Source organism: Eucyclogobius newberryi, unplaced genomic scaffold, assembly GCF_026437365.1.
Source record: "Eucyclogobius newberryi isolate DKJ021-1_F unplaced genomic scaffold, fEucNew1.0.hap1 SCAF_17, whole genome shotgun sequence".
Taxonomy (NCBI): domain Eukaryota; kingdom Metazoa; phylum Chordata; class Actinopteri; order Gobiiformes; family Gobiidae; genus Eucyclogobius; species Eucyclogobius newberryi.
The window spans coordinates 34132086-34151809 of NW_027315801.1; the positions used below are offsets into that span (position 1 = coordinate 34132086).

At 46.5% G+C, this 19724-nt stretch overlaps 1 protein-coding gene across 1 annotated transcript in view; it reads left to right on the forward strand.

Moving 5' to 3' along the window:
• The window catches only part of LOC140363553 (contactin-4-like), a 218166-nt gene that overhangs the window by 20829 nt on the left and 177613 nt on the right, over positions 1–19724 (forward strand). Inside the window, exons 2-3 of the mRNA XM_072450184.1 lie at positions 5085–5217; positions 18325–18500. Coding sequence (XP_072306285.1) covers positions 5085–5217; positions 18325–18500 — 309 coding nt within the window. The remainder of the gene's footprint in view (positions 1–5084; positions 5218–18324; positions 18501–19724) is intronic.

Sequence of the window (19724 nt, forward strand, 5' to 3'; positions counted from 1 at the left end):
TCCGAGTCCCCGGTCTCTACTTCCTCTTCAGAAGACGTGACTGAGGGATTAAGGAGATCCTCAAAGTATTCCTTCCACCGTCCGACGACATCCCCAGTCGAGGTCAGCAGGCCTCCACCCGCACCGTAAACGGTGTTTGTGAGACACTGCTTCCCCTTCCTGAGGCGCCGGACGGTTTGCCAGAATTTCTTTGGTGCCGACCGATAGTCCTCCTCCATGGCCTCCCCGAACTCCTCCCAGGCCCGGGTTTTTGCCTCTGCGACAGCACGAGCCGCGGCTCGCTTGGCCTGCCGATACCCGTCGATGACCTCCGGAGACCTACAAGCCAGAGTGGCCTGATAGGCCTCCTTCTTTAGTCTGACGGCATCCCTTACTTCCGGTGTCCACCACCGGGTTCGGGGGTTGCCGCCACGTCAGGCACCGGAGACCTTGCGACCACAGCTCCGAGCAGCCGCATCAACAATGGAGGCGGAGAACATGGTCCACTCGGACTCAATGTCCCCAGCCTCCCCCGGGACATGGGAGAAGCTCTCCCGGAGGTGCGAGTTGAATACCCTACTGACAGAGGGCTCCACTAGACGTTCCCAACAGACCCTCACAATGCGCTTGGGTCTGCCAAGTCTGTCCGGCTTCCTCCTCCGCCAGCGGATCCAACTCACCACCAGGTGGTGATCGGTTGACAACTCTGCCCCTCTCTTCACCCGAGTGTCCAAGACACGCGGCCGGAGGTCTGATGACACGACAACTAAGTCGATCATTGACCTCCGGCCTAGGGTGTCCTGGTGCCACGTGCACTGATGGACACCCTTGTGCTTGAACATGGTGTTCGTTATGGACAATCCGTGGCTAGCACAGAAGTCCAATAACTGAACACCGCTCGGGTTCAGATCGGGGAAGCCGTTCTTCCCGATCACCCCTCTCCAGGTGTCACTGTCATTGCCCACGTGGGCGTTGAAGTCCCCCAGTAGAACAACGGAGTCCCCGGTCGGTGCACTGTCCAGTACCCCTCCCAAGGACTCCAAGAAGGCCGGGTACTCTGCACTGCTGTTCGGCCCGTAGGCCGCCACAACAGTGAGAGACCTGTCCCCCACCCGAAGGCGGAGGGACGCGACCCTCTCGTTCACCGGGGTAAACTCCAACACGTGGCGGCTGAGCTGAGGGGCTATCAGCAAGCCCACACCAGCCCGCCGCCTCTCCCCGCGGGCAACACCAGAGAAGTGGAGCGTCCAGCCCCTCTCGAGGAGATGGGTACCAGAGCCCAAACTGTGCGTGGAGGTGAGGCCGACTATATCTAGTCGGTATCGCTCAACCTCCCGCACAAGCTCAGGCTCTTTCCCCCCCAGCGAGGTGACATTCCATGTCCCCAGAGTTAGTCTCTGTGTCTGGAGATCTGGTCGCCGAGGCCCCTGCCGTCGACTGCCGCCCAGATCTCTCTGCACCGGCCCCTTATGGATCCTCCTGCGGGTGGTGGGCCCACGGGAGGGCGGCCCCACGTCGCTCTTTCGGGCTGTGCCCGGCCGGGCCCCGTGGGGTAAGACCCGGCCACCAGGCGCTCGCCATGGAGCACCCATCCCAGGCCTGGCTCCAGGATGGGGCCCCGGTGACGCCGATCCGGGCGACGTGAACTGCCTTGATTGTGTCGTCGTCATAAGAGGCTTCTGAACCGATCTTTGTCTGACCCGTCACCTAGGACCTGTTTGCCTTGGGAGACCCTACCAGGGGCATGAAGCCCCCGACAACATAGCTCCCGGGATCATTCGGGCACTCAAACCCCTCCACCACGTTAAGGTGTCGGTTCAAGGAGGAGCCAAGCTAAGATACTTTTTATAAATATTGTTTTCTTATAGAAGGGTAGATTTAAGAGATAAGATAAGATCAGCCTTTATTCGTCCCACAATGGGGGAATTCCAGTGTTGCAACACTGTAGGTACAGAAGTAAACAACAAAGAGCAGATAACTTATACAAAACTCTTAATAGAATAAAAAGTAATAATAATAATAATAGCAATAGTAACACTCTTATTGTTGCTCAATAAAATGAATTTAAATGTCCATCAACATTCCTTTGGGTCTTTACTGAACTCGGAGAAGACGAGTTGTGTTTCTTCCCAAACTTTGGAAACTGCCCGTGTCTTTCTTGCGACTCAAAGGGCGGCGTTTTGATGCTTTGGCGAGACGAGCGTTGTCAACAAGACTGTATTACTCTTAACATTTGCTGTGGCATTTTACGTTGTCATCCTTATTGAACGATATCTCTTGGGAAGGCGGGGATAAGTTGGAATTTAGATAAAACCGCCGAGGCTCTGTGACTGGCCAGTGCAATCACATGTGTGAATTAAACTTTTATGAAGGTTAGCGAGTTATTACGCAGCACCCCGGGATCAAGAAACTTTTTATGGCAGATATAAAACTTGCTTATGGGCTTTATGTGACCAAAAGATCCATAGATTTATTCAGCAGTACCTGGGGCTGTCTGATCTTTCCTTCTAACAGGTGCTGAAACCTGCTCCGGGCCAGGGACATATCACAGCCAGGCACATAACAGCATTCAAATCACTCAAACATTTATTATAAAGTTATGGGGAGCGGCGCATGCTACTGTAGAAACATGTTATATCGCACATTGTCTTTAGAAGCGATGTCTTGAAGCATTAAAGGCGCGATGGACAATTTTTCGGCGATTTGAGAACTCAGGCGGAAGTGCGCATGACACTCCCCGTACGCATGCCACTCCCCCGTGCGCATGCCACTCCCCCGTGCTCATGCCACTCCCCCGTGCGCATGCCACTCCCCCGTGCTCATGCCACTCCCCCGTGCTCATGCCACTCCCCCGTGCGCATGCCACTCCCCCGTGCTCATGCTACTCCCCCGTGCGCATGCCACTCCCCCGTGCGCATGCCACTCCCCCGTGCGCATGCCACTCCCCCGTGCGCATGCCACTCCCCCGTGCGCATGCCACTCCCCCGTGCTCATGCCACTCCCCCGTGCGCATGCCACTCCCCCGTGCGCATGCCACTCCCCCGTGCGCATGCCACTCCCCCGTGCGCATGCCACTCCCCCGTGCGCATGCCACTCCCCCGTGCGCATGCCACTCCCCCGTGCTCATGCTACTCCCCCGTGCGCATGCCACTCCCCCGTGCTCATGCCACTCCCCCGTGCGCATGCCACTCCCCCGTGCGCATGCCACTCCCCCGTGCGCATGCCACTCCCCCGTGCGCATGCCACTCCCCCGTGCGCATGCCACTCCCCCGTGCGCATGCCACTCCCCCGTGCGCATGCCACTCCCCCGTGCTCATGCTACTCCCCCGTGCGCATGCCACTCCTCCGTGCGCATGCCACTCCCCCGTGCGCATGCCACTCCCCCGTGCGCATGCCACTCCCCCGTGCTCATGCCACTCCCCCGTGCGCATGCCACTCCCCCGTGCGCATGCCACTCCCCCGTGCTCATGCCACTCCCCCGTGCGCATGCCACTCCCCCGTGCGCATGCCACTCCCCCGTGCGCATGCCACTCCCCCGTGCTCATGCCACTCCCCCGTGCGCATGCCACTCCCCCGTGCGCATGCCACTCCCCCGTGCGCATGCCACTCCCCCGTGCTCATGCCACTCCCCCGTGCGCATGCCACTCCCCCGTGCGCATGCCACTCCCCCGTGCGCATGCCACTCCCCCGTGCGCATGCCACTCCCCCGTGCGCATGCCACTCCCCCGTGCGCATGCCACTCCCCCGTGCGCATGCCACTCCCCCGTGCGCATGCCACTCCCCCGTGCGCATGCCACTCCCCCGTGCTCATGCCACTCCCCCGTGCACATGCCACTCCCCCGTGCTCATGCCACTCCCCCGTGCTCATGCCACTCCCCCGTTCTCATGCCACTCCCCCGTGTGGACTGATACAACACACACGTGTGTTTGTTTATTAGCGCGACGGATTGCATCACATCTCTCGTCTCCCGTAGATTTCAGTCTCTTCTGGCTCTGAAATGTGTTGTGATTTTAGGATTGGATTGGAATGAATTAACTCCCAGATATATCACCATCTAATCAAAAAAGCAAAGTCAGCGGTCTCCAAATCTCAAAGACTGCTTTCATATGTAAGATAAGATAAGATGTTCCTTTATTGTCCACACATGGGGAAATTTCATTGTTGCAACGCAGTAGATACAGAGGAAAAGGACAGATCACTTATAAGCAAAAACTCCTATAGACAAAACCTCTCATTTCCTAATAAGGGATGGAGGGGAAAAATAGATAATACTAATAATAATGGTAAAATAAACACTCTATTTTCTATTACATGTGTGTAGTTTACTGCAGTTTACTGGGTGTAGTTTAAGCCCCATGAGCTGTTCGTTCTATTGTAAAAGAGGTTATATTGCATAAGATGGGACCGAACAATTTTGGAATCAATTTAGTCTCGTCCGACATTTAATTTAGAAGCAATATTTTGTGCACATTTCAAACATGTCTTGGTGCATTGACATTTGAGAAAAGGTTGAACTGCTGAACTACTAAGAATGTACAAGGTCAGAGGACACGAAGAGATGGAATATTTTCTTATTTGAGACTTTTAAATTGCATCTTTTCAAGTTGGGATTTTGATTAGATTAGAATTTATACGGTCGCAGTTATAGAATCATAACACAATTGTTCAGCCCTGGTTGGGGTTCATTTTGCAGCAGCGTTGTGCTATATTTCCAGTACATCTGTAGATCCAGTGGACATCAGAGGGAACGCCCACTAGCGGAGCTCTGTTCATTTAAATGTAGACGAACTGCTCTGTCTTTCCCTGTTCAACAACTACCAGAGCAAACACAGACTTTAGGAGTTGTGAACAGCCCAAATTTACGTAATTATTCAAAATGCTAACGGCAGCGGTGAGCTAAATGCTACTGCTGTATTTTAACCTCTACAGAACAATCCCACTTCTTAGATTACACATAATTATCCAGGAAACGTATAAGAAGAGTCAGAGAGTTAGATGTTCTACTAATTCAACTGAAGGTTTTATCCCACGCAGGAAAATGCCCCTAATATGTGTATCTTATTTATTTCTCTTCATGTGCATTGTCTGTTCTATCTCTGACCAGGAAGTGCAGTACTTCTGAGGCCGGTCTTCACGAAGCAGCCCGGCAGTGTGGTGTTCCCCCTGAAGCCCGGAGAGGACCAGAGGGAGGTGGTCTTCAGCTGTGAGGCGCAGGGACACCCCCCACCCATTTACAGGTGAGGCTGTGCATTATTCACGCTCTGTGGAGACATTATATTCATCTCCTGGAGACTGATCCAGACCGTCACCTGAATGAATCCATATCTCAACTTTGAACCATGTTTTTGATGTGATATTAAAGGATTTACTTCATGGCGACCTGATGTTTGGTTTCCACAAAGCAAAATATCCACACTAAGTGACTGTGTAAGGATATACCCATGGGATCTTTCACTAAATCTTTGTTTTTAGCTGAAAAGTATGTCTGGTAAAAACAATATCTAGGGCAGTGCAGTTAAAGCACACATATGATGCATTATTTGTATTGTTATTAGCCTTTAAACATGCCCTGGAGTATCTTTAGTTTTACATCACAGGTTTTACTTCAACAAACAAACAATATTACATTTGGATCTCTGCTGTTTACCCTGGGACTATCTGAGGTTTGGCACCATCGACTGGTTACAGTTTAAGATAAACATACTGTAGATCCATGATTTCAGTCAAGCTGGCCTCTCACTCTTGGGTCCCAGCATGCAGTTGTACTGATCCGGATTAGACTTCACAGAACGATGCTGGTGATGATTTTTGGACTTAATGAATGTGAGAAAGGGTGTTTCTGACAGTCAGAGGGGATGAGATTTTGCTTAAAAAATCAATTTAGCATAATATGTGTTATATTTATGTAATCGATATCCAAATGTCTCAAATTGTCAATGATACAATTCTGGCTTTTGAATGGAGGTCCTAAGCCTCTGTCAGTAAAAGCATCTGGTCTGGAGAGTTCAGACTTTGGACGATTGTATTTTGTATTAAATGGCACTGATTCAACTGAACTTTGTGATCAATACAAGAAAAAACTTGAATAATTATTCAGCCATATGGCCCAGCCCTCCCATAAACAAACTAATCTGCAACTTTAGCCTTTTTCAAATGATAATGAAGCCTAAATTGCCCCGGAAAGTGTAACAAATTCACGAAAACCGCTGTGTTATTAAGAGCAATTGAAAGAGTCTCTATCTGGCTGATGCCGGCTGCCTGTGGTGCTTAGTGTCTCTGTCAGTCACGCTTCATTTGAGACGGATAAATGAATTGGCTTTGGTTTGAATGCCGCACATTTGCATTGTGTGGTGGGCATCGATTAGCTGTAGCGATCGCTTTGAGAGCTTCCTGTCATCCGTACCACTGACCAGCGGGCATCTCAAGTAACCCACAATGCAATGGGCCTGTTCAAATACCTCCGACATGGAGTAATGACAGAATGCAGGCAATAAGGGAAAATATTTGATTACAGTAGTCCTCAATATTGTACGCTTATTTTCATTCAATTTAGCGACCATTTTTTTTTCTTGTGAATGCTAAAGTTCATCTGTTGCTAAACAATGACAAATGATAACAGATGGCAAACATTGATTTCTTTAAAGTGCATTCAACGCACAAAGTATTAATTCTTAATCAATCAAAGCTGGGGCCAGAGTTGTGTGGCCACTGTCACTGTAATTAAATTCAGTTTGCAAAGCCGAGCATTTAATGTGTAATAGGTTGAGACGATCCCTCATAATATCAGCATATGCAGCCGTTAATGTAGCTTGAAGATCTTCAGTGTTATGGCTAATGGCCACAAATTGAAATAAATGTACAAGATTTTATCACTTGGTTCGACTGGAATACTTATCCATCCCTCAGTCTATTTCCTGTCAGAATCAGCCCCTGGTTTGGAGTTTCAAAGTGTTTATGAATTCACATAATCCTAATGTGACCTTTCAAGTACAGAGCGCGGCATAAGGTCTGAAAGATGAAAGAAATAAATAAATCTCCTTTAAATACCTCACCATGTCAGGGTGTGTTTCATGATGAGATGAAGTGTGAAGATGACCAACTGCAGATCAGAGAAGAATTAAGACTGTAGCAAGACAAAGGCAAATGTTTGTCTTAAGTGAGTTCTTCCAAATAAAGCTGTCCATTTTATCATCTTAATACTTTGTTGTTGATGCAAAATCATTTGAATTGTTTTTATAGTTATGTGTGTGTCTGTGTGTGTGTGCGTGCGCACGCGCGCGTGTGTGTGTGTGTGTGTGCGTGTGCGCACGCGTGCGTGTGTGTGTGTGTGTGTGCGTGTGCGCACGCGTGCGTGTGCGCACGCGCGTGTGTGTGTGTGTGTGTGTGTGTGTGTGCGTGCGTGCGTGTGTGTGTGCGTGTGCGCACGCGCGTGTGTGTGTGTGTGTGTGTGCGTGCGTGTGTGTGTGCGTGTGCGCACGCGCGTGTGTGTGTGTGTGTGTGCGTGCGTGCGTGTGTGTGCGTGTGCGCACGCACGCGTGTGTGTGTGTGTCGAGGTCAGGACGTGCGGGTGTGTTTACCTCGCACACGCAGTGGAGGATTCGAGCAGTGACAGTTCCTTGTCGTCAAAGCGATACCACTCGTTCCCTTCTTCTCATGTTGTGTCTCTATGATCAAATCACAGACCACGATTGTCCCTCATGTCACTGAAAATAACCAAACTTCATTGTGAACGATGTAGACATTACATTGTAGACATTACATTGTAGACATTACCACGTGACTGAGAGGGGCCGAGCAGAGCTTCAGTGCTGTGGCAATGAACGCTAAGAATGAATATGATTATTAGAAGATATATTATAATGCCACAGGCATTAATACAGTTATATGAGATGTAAGCTCTTCTTTCCAAAATAAACATTAATAGAGAATAATGCCCTAAAGAGAGTAGTAATGTAAGCAATAAGCAAAAGAATGATGATGTCTAGAAACAGCAGAAAGAGTCATCCAGTCTGTCATTTCTTTGCCATTCACCTCCAAAACGTTTGACTGTGATTTTGAACAGTGTCACGTACAGACAAATCTAAAGAGGAACGTGATTGTCCTGTCAAGGTCCTTACACATTGTGCTGAGCTGAAAGACCAGACTTCAGCACTCAGAAGAGGGCACTTGCTCTTGCAGCATCTTCACAGGCCGTTTGATGCCACTTCACAACCCGAAGCTGCTGTTAAAGGAAAGAACGCTCTCCGGATGATGACGGCGCCTCCTCCAGTGTCTGGAGAGAATATTCTTCTTGTCATGTCAGGAAACCATCACTTAGCAGTGTTCTTCTTTGGTCCTTTCTGCATTTGGAAGCACTGTTTTTAAGTCATAAATCACTTGTGGAAAATAAAACATTTTTTGTCTAGAGTTATTTTGAGTTATTCCTCTAAAACCATTGGTGGATCCGGGCACAGTGTGAGTACTCCCAACACGACTTGTCACATTTTATATTCACATTTGATATGTCATTCTGTTTTAGTGGTGGTGTTAGCATGCTCCGTGCGTTTGATGGTCATTGTGACTGTGAGCTGCTGCAGTGGGGCTGTGGAGACTAAAAGGCCCTTGACTGCGCAGAATATAGTGCGTTCCAGGGACACAGAGGACAAATGAATGAGACTTTCCAAGCAGCATATAACCACAGAAATCACCACTTCACATTGTCACCTCTCAAATGGCCTCATCTGCACTGCTGGGCCGGCTCCTGCTCCACCACAAATCACTAAATCAATCTAATCAAGCAATCTGCAGCAGAGGACTGCTTGGCTGCAAGTGACACCCCCATTTCTCCCCACGTCCTGCAACACAACAGCTCCTCCCCAAAACGGCTCCAATGGAAAGAAAAGAGAAACACAACCTCCAGATATTTGACTCTTTTATTCTTACATAAAGACTAATATTACTGTTGCATTTATTCTGTCTGCTGATGGATTCACCAGAGCCACTTCAGACATCACTTTGAAAAAGCCCATACCTTTCAAGGACCAAGAAATATCATCTTTTTCAATGCCACCGGTCCGTCCTTTGTCAGTTATGGTCTGTCTTTTGTCAGTTATTCTTTACAGGATGGTACATGGCATCAAGAAAAACTAGAATACTTACAGAAGGACAAGTTCCAGCCTTTGTACTGCCTGGGAAACACATCCACTGAAATCTAAGGGTGACTTATACAAGCTACTTTTAAATTAAACATCAGGAAACTGTAGTTATAGAAGAAAGTATGAAAATGAAAGGGTTACTATTGTGTTCTATTTTTTACTCAGTTCAGACCATTAGCACCGTATTCAAAAAGTTAACATATCGAAAATGGGAAATGAGTGATAAAAAAGTGTCATTCCTCAAAGACACATTATTTATAGTTTTCACATTGACACATTTTCCTAAACCTTTCATAAATCTGGCCAATCCATTGCACGCTTCGCAAAACTATTAACTTAAGTCACAAAACAGTTCTGTAGAATCTAGTTTGAGAACAAAAGGTCATCACTCTAGTAAAAATGACACTTAAAAAAACATAACACTATGAAAATAATCAAGACAAGACCAGAGAGAAACAAATCCTGTCAAATTGAAAATAAGAATTTAGAAAGGTCCAACGAAAAAGAAAGTTAACGCACAGAAATTCCTAAATTCCAGTCCCAAAACTACCAGACGTATGTTCCAAAGATATTATTATATCCATTTATTATGTCCATGTAGGGTCTCAAACTACAGGTATTCAGTTTATGATTAAGGGAGATTTCTTAGCAGAAACGAGACAAGACGGGGCACCAGGGTTAAACCCAAAGAGCTGAGATACGGTCCTTAATCGCGCTCATTAAAAAGGTCTGAAGGGTGTTTCACGATTCAGGGACTTACACATAGTCTAATCAAACAAACAATAGTCAATAACTCTTTCGTGTAGTTTATTTATCCAAAGGGCAATCAAAAACACCGGAGCAGAAATGTGCACAGGTAAATCACAGGTGATGTTATATCAGATTTAACAGCAAATTTCATGCAGATAATGTTAAACCAGGGTTTTGCCTTTGATAATCAAACGTGTCTATGCTAATCTATATCAAAAAGAGGCAAAGTGAGAAGCTAAAGGGAGGAGGAACAGCTGAGCTCTACCCAAATCACGCCACAAAAGAACCGCACACTGAACTCGGCTTACGGTTTGTAGAGACTCGGTCCGACTGGTCCTTGTCCGCGGACGAGGTCCGTAGCGAGGCGTCGCGTGGAGCGGTGTGGCGGCGAAGGTTCGTGAAGCGGAAGGCGGCCGTGGAGCGAGGGGTCGCGTGGAGCGGTGTGCTGCGACGTCCTTGAAGCGGCGGCGGCAACGGAGGCGATGTCCGGGAGTTCCTTAGCGGTAGAACGCTTTAGCGGCGTGTTAGCTCCTCACGCGGCCTTTACTCAGATGAGGACGTAGCGCTGATCCATGTAAACGGCGTAGATTACTTCAAAAAGAAAAGAAACGAAGTAGCAAAGATAGTCTCAGTCCGGTTTAGCGCTTAAGCTTAGTTCCAGGTGGTTCCAGGTGGTTTCAGGTGGTTTCAGAGTCCAGGGCTGGCATGGCCTTGTCGACCACGTGACGGACGGATTTTTGTTGAGACAAAGGAAAAGTGAAAGGCTCGTCCGTGGAGACGGCTTCCAAGAGAAAAAGACAAAGGCTTGAACACAAAGGGGATGAGAAGAGAAGAGAGAGTTTCTAGCTTGGCGCGTCCTTTTGATACCTGGCCCGCAGGGCATGCTGGGACCGAAAGGGGCGGGCGCTACTGCGCAGACTTCCCGTTTAACATTTCCTGGCCGAGAAAATAAAGCTGGAGTAACGTAAATAATGGCAAAGCATTTAAACCCTGTTTTAACATTTACACGTTAAACACTTTTGGGCAGTTTGTACACATTATTTCTTGAGGTAGATACATTTTACATCTTCTTTCACCTGTGATGGGCACTTGAGTTAAAGCATTGGGAATATAAACCTTAAACAGTGGAAAAATACGTAACACAAGGTGAAACATGCAGTGTATGGAGTTGATTCAGACGAACATTCATGGCATAATCACATAAAACATGGTTTTCATTGGGGCATCCTCCTGAAAGTCACTGGGGAGAAGGTCTGATCACAAAAGTTACAGCAGCTCCCTGCGGTGAGGGACAGAGGGAGAACGAAAACCCCCAATGTTCAAAGAGAGATTTTCTGTTATCCGGCCGTGGAATATCCATCTCCATTCCCCTACATCCATGGCAGGGGTTTTAAGGCCCAAATACGTTATGTTTAAATATTCAATGCATAATTGTGTTTTAGGTTCTGCAAAAAGTAATTTGTAGTTTTGATTTGAGAATTAAAGCTTAAAAAGGGACATATGGTTGCAGCAATATCAGCATATTGCTCCCCTAGTGGTACGTTTTGGAATTTGTACCAACCAAAAGCAAAAACAATTGTTTAAGTATAGTAACTAGTAAGTATAAGTATATATTGAAAATCAGGTATCATTTAAGTATTGGTACGGAAAAAAATCAAATATGAAGCAAAGTTCAACTGGAAGACCTAACTTGATCTGCGTCGGCCTCCATGAAGGACACGTCTCCCAGCTCCATCATCGCACTCAAGCGGGCGTGGCCTGTCCGTCTGTGAGAGTCAGATCCCTCCTTCACCATGGACTCTTCCTGGTTTCTACTTTTTCTCAAGGAGGTTTCATAGTTTTTCCTGGCCAAGAAGGAGGGTGTAAGGACAGAAGGAGGGTGTAAGGACAGAAGGAGGGTGTAAGGACAGAAGGAGGGTGTAAAAGGAGGGTGTAAGGACAGAAAGAGGGTGTAAGGACAGAAGGAGGGTGTAAGGACAGGAGGAGGGTGTAAGGACAGAAGGAGGGTGTAAGGACAGGAGGAGGGTGTAAAAGGAGGGTGTGAGGACAGAAGGAGGGTGTAAGGACAGAAGGAGGGTGTAAGGACAGAAGGAGGGTGTAAAAGGAGGGTGTAAGGACAGAAAGAGGGTGTAAGGACAGAAGGAGGGTGTAAGGACAGGAGGAGGGTGTAAAAGGAGGGTGTGAGGACAGAAGGAGGGTGTAAGGACAGAAGGAGGGTGTAAGGACAGAAGGAGGGTGTAAAAGGAGGGTGTAAGGACAGAAAGAGGGTGTAAGGACAGAAGGAGGGTGTAAGGACAGAAGGAGGGTGTAAAAGGAGGGTGTAAGGACAGAAAGAGGGTGTAAGGACAGAAGGAGGGTGTAAGGACAGGAGGAGGGTGTAAGGACAGAAGGAGGGTGTAAGGACAGGAGGAGGGTGTAAAAGGAGGGTGTGAGGACAGAAGGAGGGTGTAAGGACAGAAGGAGGGTGTAAGGACGGGGGACTCCCGCGTCATCACCCCTCGCACCTCCCCGTGGCACGACGCACCTCCTCTGCTCCCAGTCAGCGCTCAGGCGGTCGCATTTAAACCCTCAAGCAGATGGCTCGGCCGCTTCAGACCGTACTGTGACCCACCCCCTCCCCTGCTCCTCCTCTGCATCCCTCTCATCCTCTCTACCTTCTCTCCATATCTACCATATCTACGGGGGGGAGACATCTAATTCAATTAGATTATGGAGTGCCTATGATCGCAATGTCTTCTGCCGGGGTCTGAATGCCAAATAACCTTCGTACAGAAGCGTGCTAAACAACGATTTCTCTCCAGGGTGAAATACCTTGCTCTGATCAGGACATCAGGGGCACTTTCATCCACAGCCGTAGTAACAGAACCAGTAGTAACAGAACCAGAGAAGAGTCAGTTACACGCCATGATGTGTTGTAGTTGTGAGGTCATAACTGTCATGATGTGTTGTAGTTGTGAGGTCATAACTGCCATGATGTGTTGTAGTTGTGAGGTCATAACTGTCATGATGTGTTGTAGTTGTGAGGTCATAACTCTCATGATGTGTTGTAGTTGTGAGGTCATAACTCTCATGATGTGTTGTAGTTGTGAGGTCATAACTGTCATGATGTGTTGTAGTTGTGAGGTCATAACTGTCATGATGTGTTGTAGTTGTGAGGTCATAACTGTCATGATGTGTTGTAGTTGTGAGGTCATAACTGTCATGATGTGTTGTAGTTGTGAGGTCATAACTGTCATGATGTGTTGTAGTTGTGAGGTCATAACTGTCATGATGTGTTGTAGTTGTGAGGTCATAACTGTCATGATGTGTTGTAGTTGTGAGGTCATAACTGTCATGATGTGATGTAGTTGTGAGGTCATAACTGTCATGATGTGTTGTAGTTGTGAGGTCATAACTGTGTCATGATGTGTTGTAGTTGTGAGGTCATAACTGCCATGATGTGTTGTAGTTGTGAGGTCATAACTGTCATGATGTGTTGTAGTTGTGAGGTCATAACTGTCATGATGTGTTGTAGTTGTGAGGTCATAACTGTCATGATGTGATGTAGTTGTGAGGTCATAACTGTCATGATGTGTTGTAGCTGTGAGGTCATAACTGTCATGATGTGTTGTAGCTGTGAGGTCATAACTGTCATGATGTGTTGTAGTTGTGAGGTCATAACTGTCATGATGTGTTGTAGTTGTGAGGTCATAACTGTCATGATGTGTTGTAGTTGTGAGGTCATAACTGTCATGATGTGTTGTAGTTGTGAGGTCATAACTGTCATGATGTGTTGTAGTTGTGAGGTCATAACTGTCATTATGTGTTGTAGCTGTGAGGTCATAACTCTCATGATGTGTTGTAGTTGTGAGGTCATAACTGTCATGATGTGTTGTAGTTGTGAGGTCATAACTGTCATGATGTGATGTAGTTGTGAGGTCATAACTGTCATGATGTGATGTAGTTGTGAGGTCATAACTGTCATGATGTGTTGTAGTTGTGAGGTCATAACTGTCATGATGTGTTGTAGTTGTGAGGTCATAACTGTCATGATGTGTTGTAGTTGTGAGGTCATAACTGCCATGATGTGTTGTAGTTGTGAGGTCATAACTGCCATGATGTGTTGTAGTTGTGAGGTCATAACTGTCATGATGTGTTGTAGTTGTGAGGTCATAACTGTCATGATGTGTTGTAGTTGTGAGGTCATAACTGTCATGATGTGTTGTAGTTGTGAGGTCATAACTGTCATGATGTGTTGTAGTTGTGAGGTCATAACTGTCATGATGTGTTGTAGTTGTGAGGTCATAACTGTCATGATGTGTTGTAGTTGTGAGGTCATAACTGTCATGATGTGTTGTAGTTGTGAGGTCATAACTGTCATGATGTGTTGTAGTTGTGAGGTCATAACTGTCATGATGTGTTGTAGTTGTGAGGTCATAACTGTCATGATGTGTTGTAGTTGTGAGGTCATAACTGTCATGATGTGTTGTAGTTGTGAGGTCATAACTGTCATGATGTGTTGTAGTTGTGAGGTCATAACTGTCATGATGTGTTGTAGTTGTGAGGTCATAACTGTCATGATGTGTTGTAGTTGTGAGGTCATAACTGTCATGATGTGTTGTAGTTGTGAGGTCATAACTGTCATGATGTGTTGTAGTTGTGAGGTCATAACTGTCATGATGTGTTGTAGCTGTGAGGTCATAACTGTCATGATGTGTTGTAGTTGTGAGGTCATAACTGTCATGATGTGTTGTAGTTGTGAGGTCATAACTGTCATGATGTGATGTAGCTGTGAGGTCATAACTGTCATGATGTGTTGTAGCTGTGAGGTCATAACTGTCATGATGTGTTGTAGTTGTGAGGTCATAACTGTCATGATGTGTTGTAGTTGTGAGGTCATAACTGTCATGATGTGTTGTAGTTGTGAGGTCATAACTGTCATGATGTGTTGTAGCTGTGAGGTCATAACTGTCATGATGTGTTGTAGTTGTGAGGTCATAACTGTCATGATGTGTTGTAGTTGTGAGGTCATAACTGTCATGATGTGTTGTAGTTGTGAGGTCATAACTGTCATGATGTGTTGTAGTTGTGAGGTCATAACTATCATGATGTGTTGTAGTTGTGAGGTCATAACTGTCATGATGTGTTGTAGCTGTGAGGTCATAACTGTCATGATGTGTTGTAGTTGTGAGGTCATAACTGTCATGATGTGTTGTAGTTGTGAGGTCATAACTGTCATGATGTGTTGTAGTTGTGAGGTCATAACTGTCATGATGTGTTGTAGTTGTGAGGTCATAACTGTGTCATGATGTGTTGTAGTTGTGAGGTCATAACTGTGTCATGATGTGTTGTAGTTGTGAGGTCATAACTGTCATGATGTGTTGTAGTTGTGAGGTCATAACTGCCATGATGTGTTGTAGTTGTGAGGTCATAACTGTCATGATGTGTTGTAGTTGTGAGGTCATAACTGTCATGATGTGTTGTAGTTGTGAGGTCATAACTGTCATGATGTGTTGTAGTTGTGAGGTCATAACTGTCATGATGTGTTGTAGTTGTGAGGTCATAACTGTCATGATGTGTTGTAGTTGTGAGGTCATAACTGTCATGATGTGTTGTAGTTGTGAGGTCATAACTGTCATGATGTGTTGTAGTTGTGAGGTCATAACTGCCATGATGTGTTGTAGTTGTGAGGTCATAACTGTCATGATGTGTTGTAGTTGTGAGGTCATAACTGTCATGATGTGATGTAGTTGTGAGGTCATAACTGTCATGATGTGTTGTAGTTGTGAGGTCATAACTGTCATGATGTGTTGTAGTTGTGAGGTCATAACTGTCATGATGTGTTGTAGTTGTGAGGTCATAACTGTCATGATGTGTTGTAGTTGTGAGGTCATAACTGTCATGATGTGATGTAGTTGTGAGGTCATAACTGTCATGATGTGTTGTAGTTGTGAGGTCATAACTGTCATGATGTGTTGTAGCTGTGAGGTCATAACTGTCATGATGTGTTGTAGTTGTGAGGTCATAACTGTCATGATGTGTTGTAGTTGTGAGGTCATAACTGTCATGATGTGTTGTAGCTGTGAGGTCATAACTGTCATGATGTGTTGTAGTTGTGAGGTCATAACTCTCATGATGTGTTGTAGTTGTGAGGTCATAACTGTCATGATGTGTTGTAGTTGTGAGGTCATAACTGTCATGATGTGATGTAGTTGTGAGGTCATAACTGTCATGATGTGTTGTAGTTGTGAGGTCATAACTGTCATGATGTGATGTAGTTGTGAGGTCATAACTGTCATGATGTGTTGTAGTTGTGAGGTCATAACTGTCATGATGTGTTGTAGTTGTGAGGTCATAACTGTGTCATGATGTGTTGTAGTTGTGAGGTCATAACTGTCATGATGTGTTGTAGTTGTGAGGTCATAACTGTCATGATGTGTTGTAGTTGTGAGGTCATAACTGTCATGATGTGTTGTAGTTGTGAGGTCATAACTGTCATGATGTGTTGTAGTTGTGAGGTCATAACTGTCATGATGTGTTGTAGTTGTGAGGTCATAACTGTCATGATGTGTTGTAGTTGTGAGGTCATAACTGTCATGATGTGTTGTAGTTGTGAGGTCATAACTGTCATGATGTGTTGTAGCTGTGAGGTCATAACTGTCATGATGTGTTGTAGTTGTGAGGTCATAACTATCATGATGTGTTGTAGTTGTGAGGTCATAACTGTCATGATGTGTTGTAGCTGTGAGGTCATAACTGTCATGATGTGTTGTAGCTGTGAGGTCATAACTGTCATGATGTGTTGTAGTTGTGAGGTCATAACTGTCATGATGTGTTGTAGTTGTGAGGTCATAACTGTCATGATGTGTTGTAGTTGTGAGGTCATAACTGTGTCATGATGTGTTGTAGTTGTGAGGTCATAACTGTGTCATGATGTGTTGTAGTTGTGAGGTCATAACTGTCATGATGTGTTGTAGTTGTGAGGTCATAACTGCCATGATGTGTTGTAGTTGTGAGGTCATAACTGTCATGATGTGTTGTAGTTGTGAGGTCATAACTGTCATGATGTGTTGTAGTTGTGAGGTCATAACTGTCATGATGTGTTGTAGTTGTGAGGTCATAACTGTCATGATGTGATGTAGTTGTGAGGTCATAACTGTCATGATGTGTTGTAGTTGTGAGGTCATAACTGTCATGATGTGTTGTAGTTGTGAGGTCATAACTGTGTCATGATGTGTTGTAGTTGTGAGGTCATAACTGTCATGATGTGTTGTAGTTGTGAGGTCATAACTGTCATGATGTGTTGTAGTTGTGAGGTCATAACTGTCATGATGTGTTGTAGTTGTGAGGTCATAACTGTCATGATGTGTTGTAGTTGTGAGGTCATAACTGTCATGATGTGTTGTAGTTGTGAGGTCATAACTGTCATGATGTGTTGTAGTTGTGAGGTCATAACTGTCATGATGTGTTGTAGTTGTGAGGTCATAACTGTCATGATGTGTTGTAGCTGTGAGGTCATAACTGTCATGATGTGTTGTAGTTGTGAGGTCATAACTGTCATGATGTGTTGTAGTTGTGAGGTCATAACTGTCATGATTGTTTGTCTATATAATGTGTTTTGAGTGATACTTTTCTGAGCTCAGTACAACAGCAGCATGTGTTCTTTTCTTTCTTTTTGTTCTGCCTTTACTATCTGTTTTGTGCCATTACATTTCTCTTTGTGCCCTTAAAATATCTTCAGAACATCGGCACTTCTTAATTATATTGATTTTGCCAACATTTTTCATAAGAAGTAAGTCAGAAAAGACCATCAGGCTCCGGTCTATGAAACAACATCGACTTTTCTCTGAACCAACTGGCAATTCTTTTAGATCAAGTTTTCTGTTTTTCACCGTTTACCACAACAAAGAAACACTCAAGATGCTATTGTTAGCTTTGCACACTCCAAGGTTGTACTTCTGTCAGGCTCCAAAGTGTGACGGGGAAATATTTGTGTTCTTTTTGTTAAATTCACTAAACAGAATTATTTTTAAAAACAAGTTACTTTTTCTTAAACTTATTGATGTTAATCCAAAGCCAATTCGCATTTCAACATGACTTCTTTTAAATATACATGATGATTTACCATAAGACATTTAAATATAAACTAATACATAAATAAGGATATGACATCATGTATTTAGAGGCAATATTTCCATGTGTGGGTCGAGTTTAAAAGCTTTTATTTTGCGGAAAACCAAACACGCAAAACTGTATCTGCTGCATCTTTCTTTTGTGTCGATCTAATTGGATTTAGATTGAGTTTGCCTTTTGTTAAAGAATATTTGGCATTTACCATTGCAATCCATAAAGCTACTACATATGAATGAGGCTTAGACTGTTCTTAGGCTGAGATCTGCACTAAATGGCACTGGGTTGTGGCGCCTCAACCTTTTCTATGGAGATGTGCTTAAGATGTCATTGTGTCGTCGGCTTTGACAGGTGGAAGCTCAACGACTCGTTCATTCTGCCTCGACCCGGGTCACGGTATTCTCTGATGGGAGGGAACTTACACATCAGCCATTTGAACAAAGACGAGGACGTGGGCATCTACCAGTGCTTGGCATCCAACTCCTTTGGCACGGTGGTGAGCAGAGAGGCCAGCCTGCACATCGCATGTAAGTTCAACCTGCGCCGTCTGTTCAGAGGTAGAATCAACATAACTCCTGCTTTATTATGGACGCTTCATACTTCATAAAAAGAAGGAAGTTTGTTCTTGCACCTCGAGCTGCAGCTCCTGCACTGCAGCTCCTGCACTGCAGCTCCTGCACTGCAGCTCCTGCACTGCAGCTCCTGCTCTGCAGCTCCTGCTCTGCAGCTCCTGCACTGCAGCTCCTGCTCTGCAGCTCCTGCACCGCAGCTCCTGCACTTCAGCTCCTACTCTGCAGCTCCTGTTCTGCAGCTCCTGCACTGCAGTTCCTGCTCTGCAGCTCCTGCACTGCAGCTCCTGCACGGTAGCTCCTGCTCTGCAGCTCCTGCTCCGCAGCTCCTGCACAGCAGTTCCTGCTCTGCAGCTCCTGCACTTCAGCTCCTGCTCTGCAGCTCCTGTTCTGGAGCTCCTGCACTGCAGCTCCTGCTCTGCAGCTCCTGCACTTCAGTTCCTGCTCTGCAGCTCCTGCACTTCAGCTCCTGCTCTGCAGCTCCTGCTCTGCAGCAGCTCCTGCACTGCAGCTCCTGCTCTGCAGCTCCTGCTCTGCAGCAGCTCCTGCACTGCAGCTCCTGCTCTGCAGCTCCTGCTCTGCAGCTCCTGCACTGCAGCTCCTGCTCTGCAGCTCCTGCTCTGCAGCTCCTGCACTGCAGCTCCTGCTCTGCAGCTCCTGCTCTGCAGCTCCTGCTCTGCAGCAGCTCCTGCACTGCAGCTCCTGCACTGCAGCTCCTGCTCTGCAGCTCCTGCTCTGCAGCAGCTCCTGCTCTGCAGCAGCTCCTGCACTGCAGTTCCTGCTCTGCAGCTCCTGCTCTGCAGCAGCTCCTGCACTGCAGCTCCTGCACTGCAGCACCTGCACTGCAGCTCCTGCTCTGCAGCTCCTGCTCTGCAGCAGCTCCTGCACTGCAGTTCCTGCTCTGCAGCTCCTGCTCTGCAGCAGCTCCTGCTCTGCAGCAGCTCCTGCACTGCAGTTCCTGCTCTGCAGCTCCTGCACTGCAGCTCCTGCTCTGCAGCTCCTGCACTGCAGCTCCTGCTCTGCAGCTCCTGCACTGCAGCTCCTGCTCTGCAGCTCCTGCACTGCAGCTCCTGCTCTGCAGCTCCTGCTCTGCAGCTCCTGCACTGCAGCTCCTGCTCTGCAGCTCCTGCACTGCAGCTCCTGCTCTGCAGCTCCTGCTCTGCAGCTCCTGCACTGCAGTTC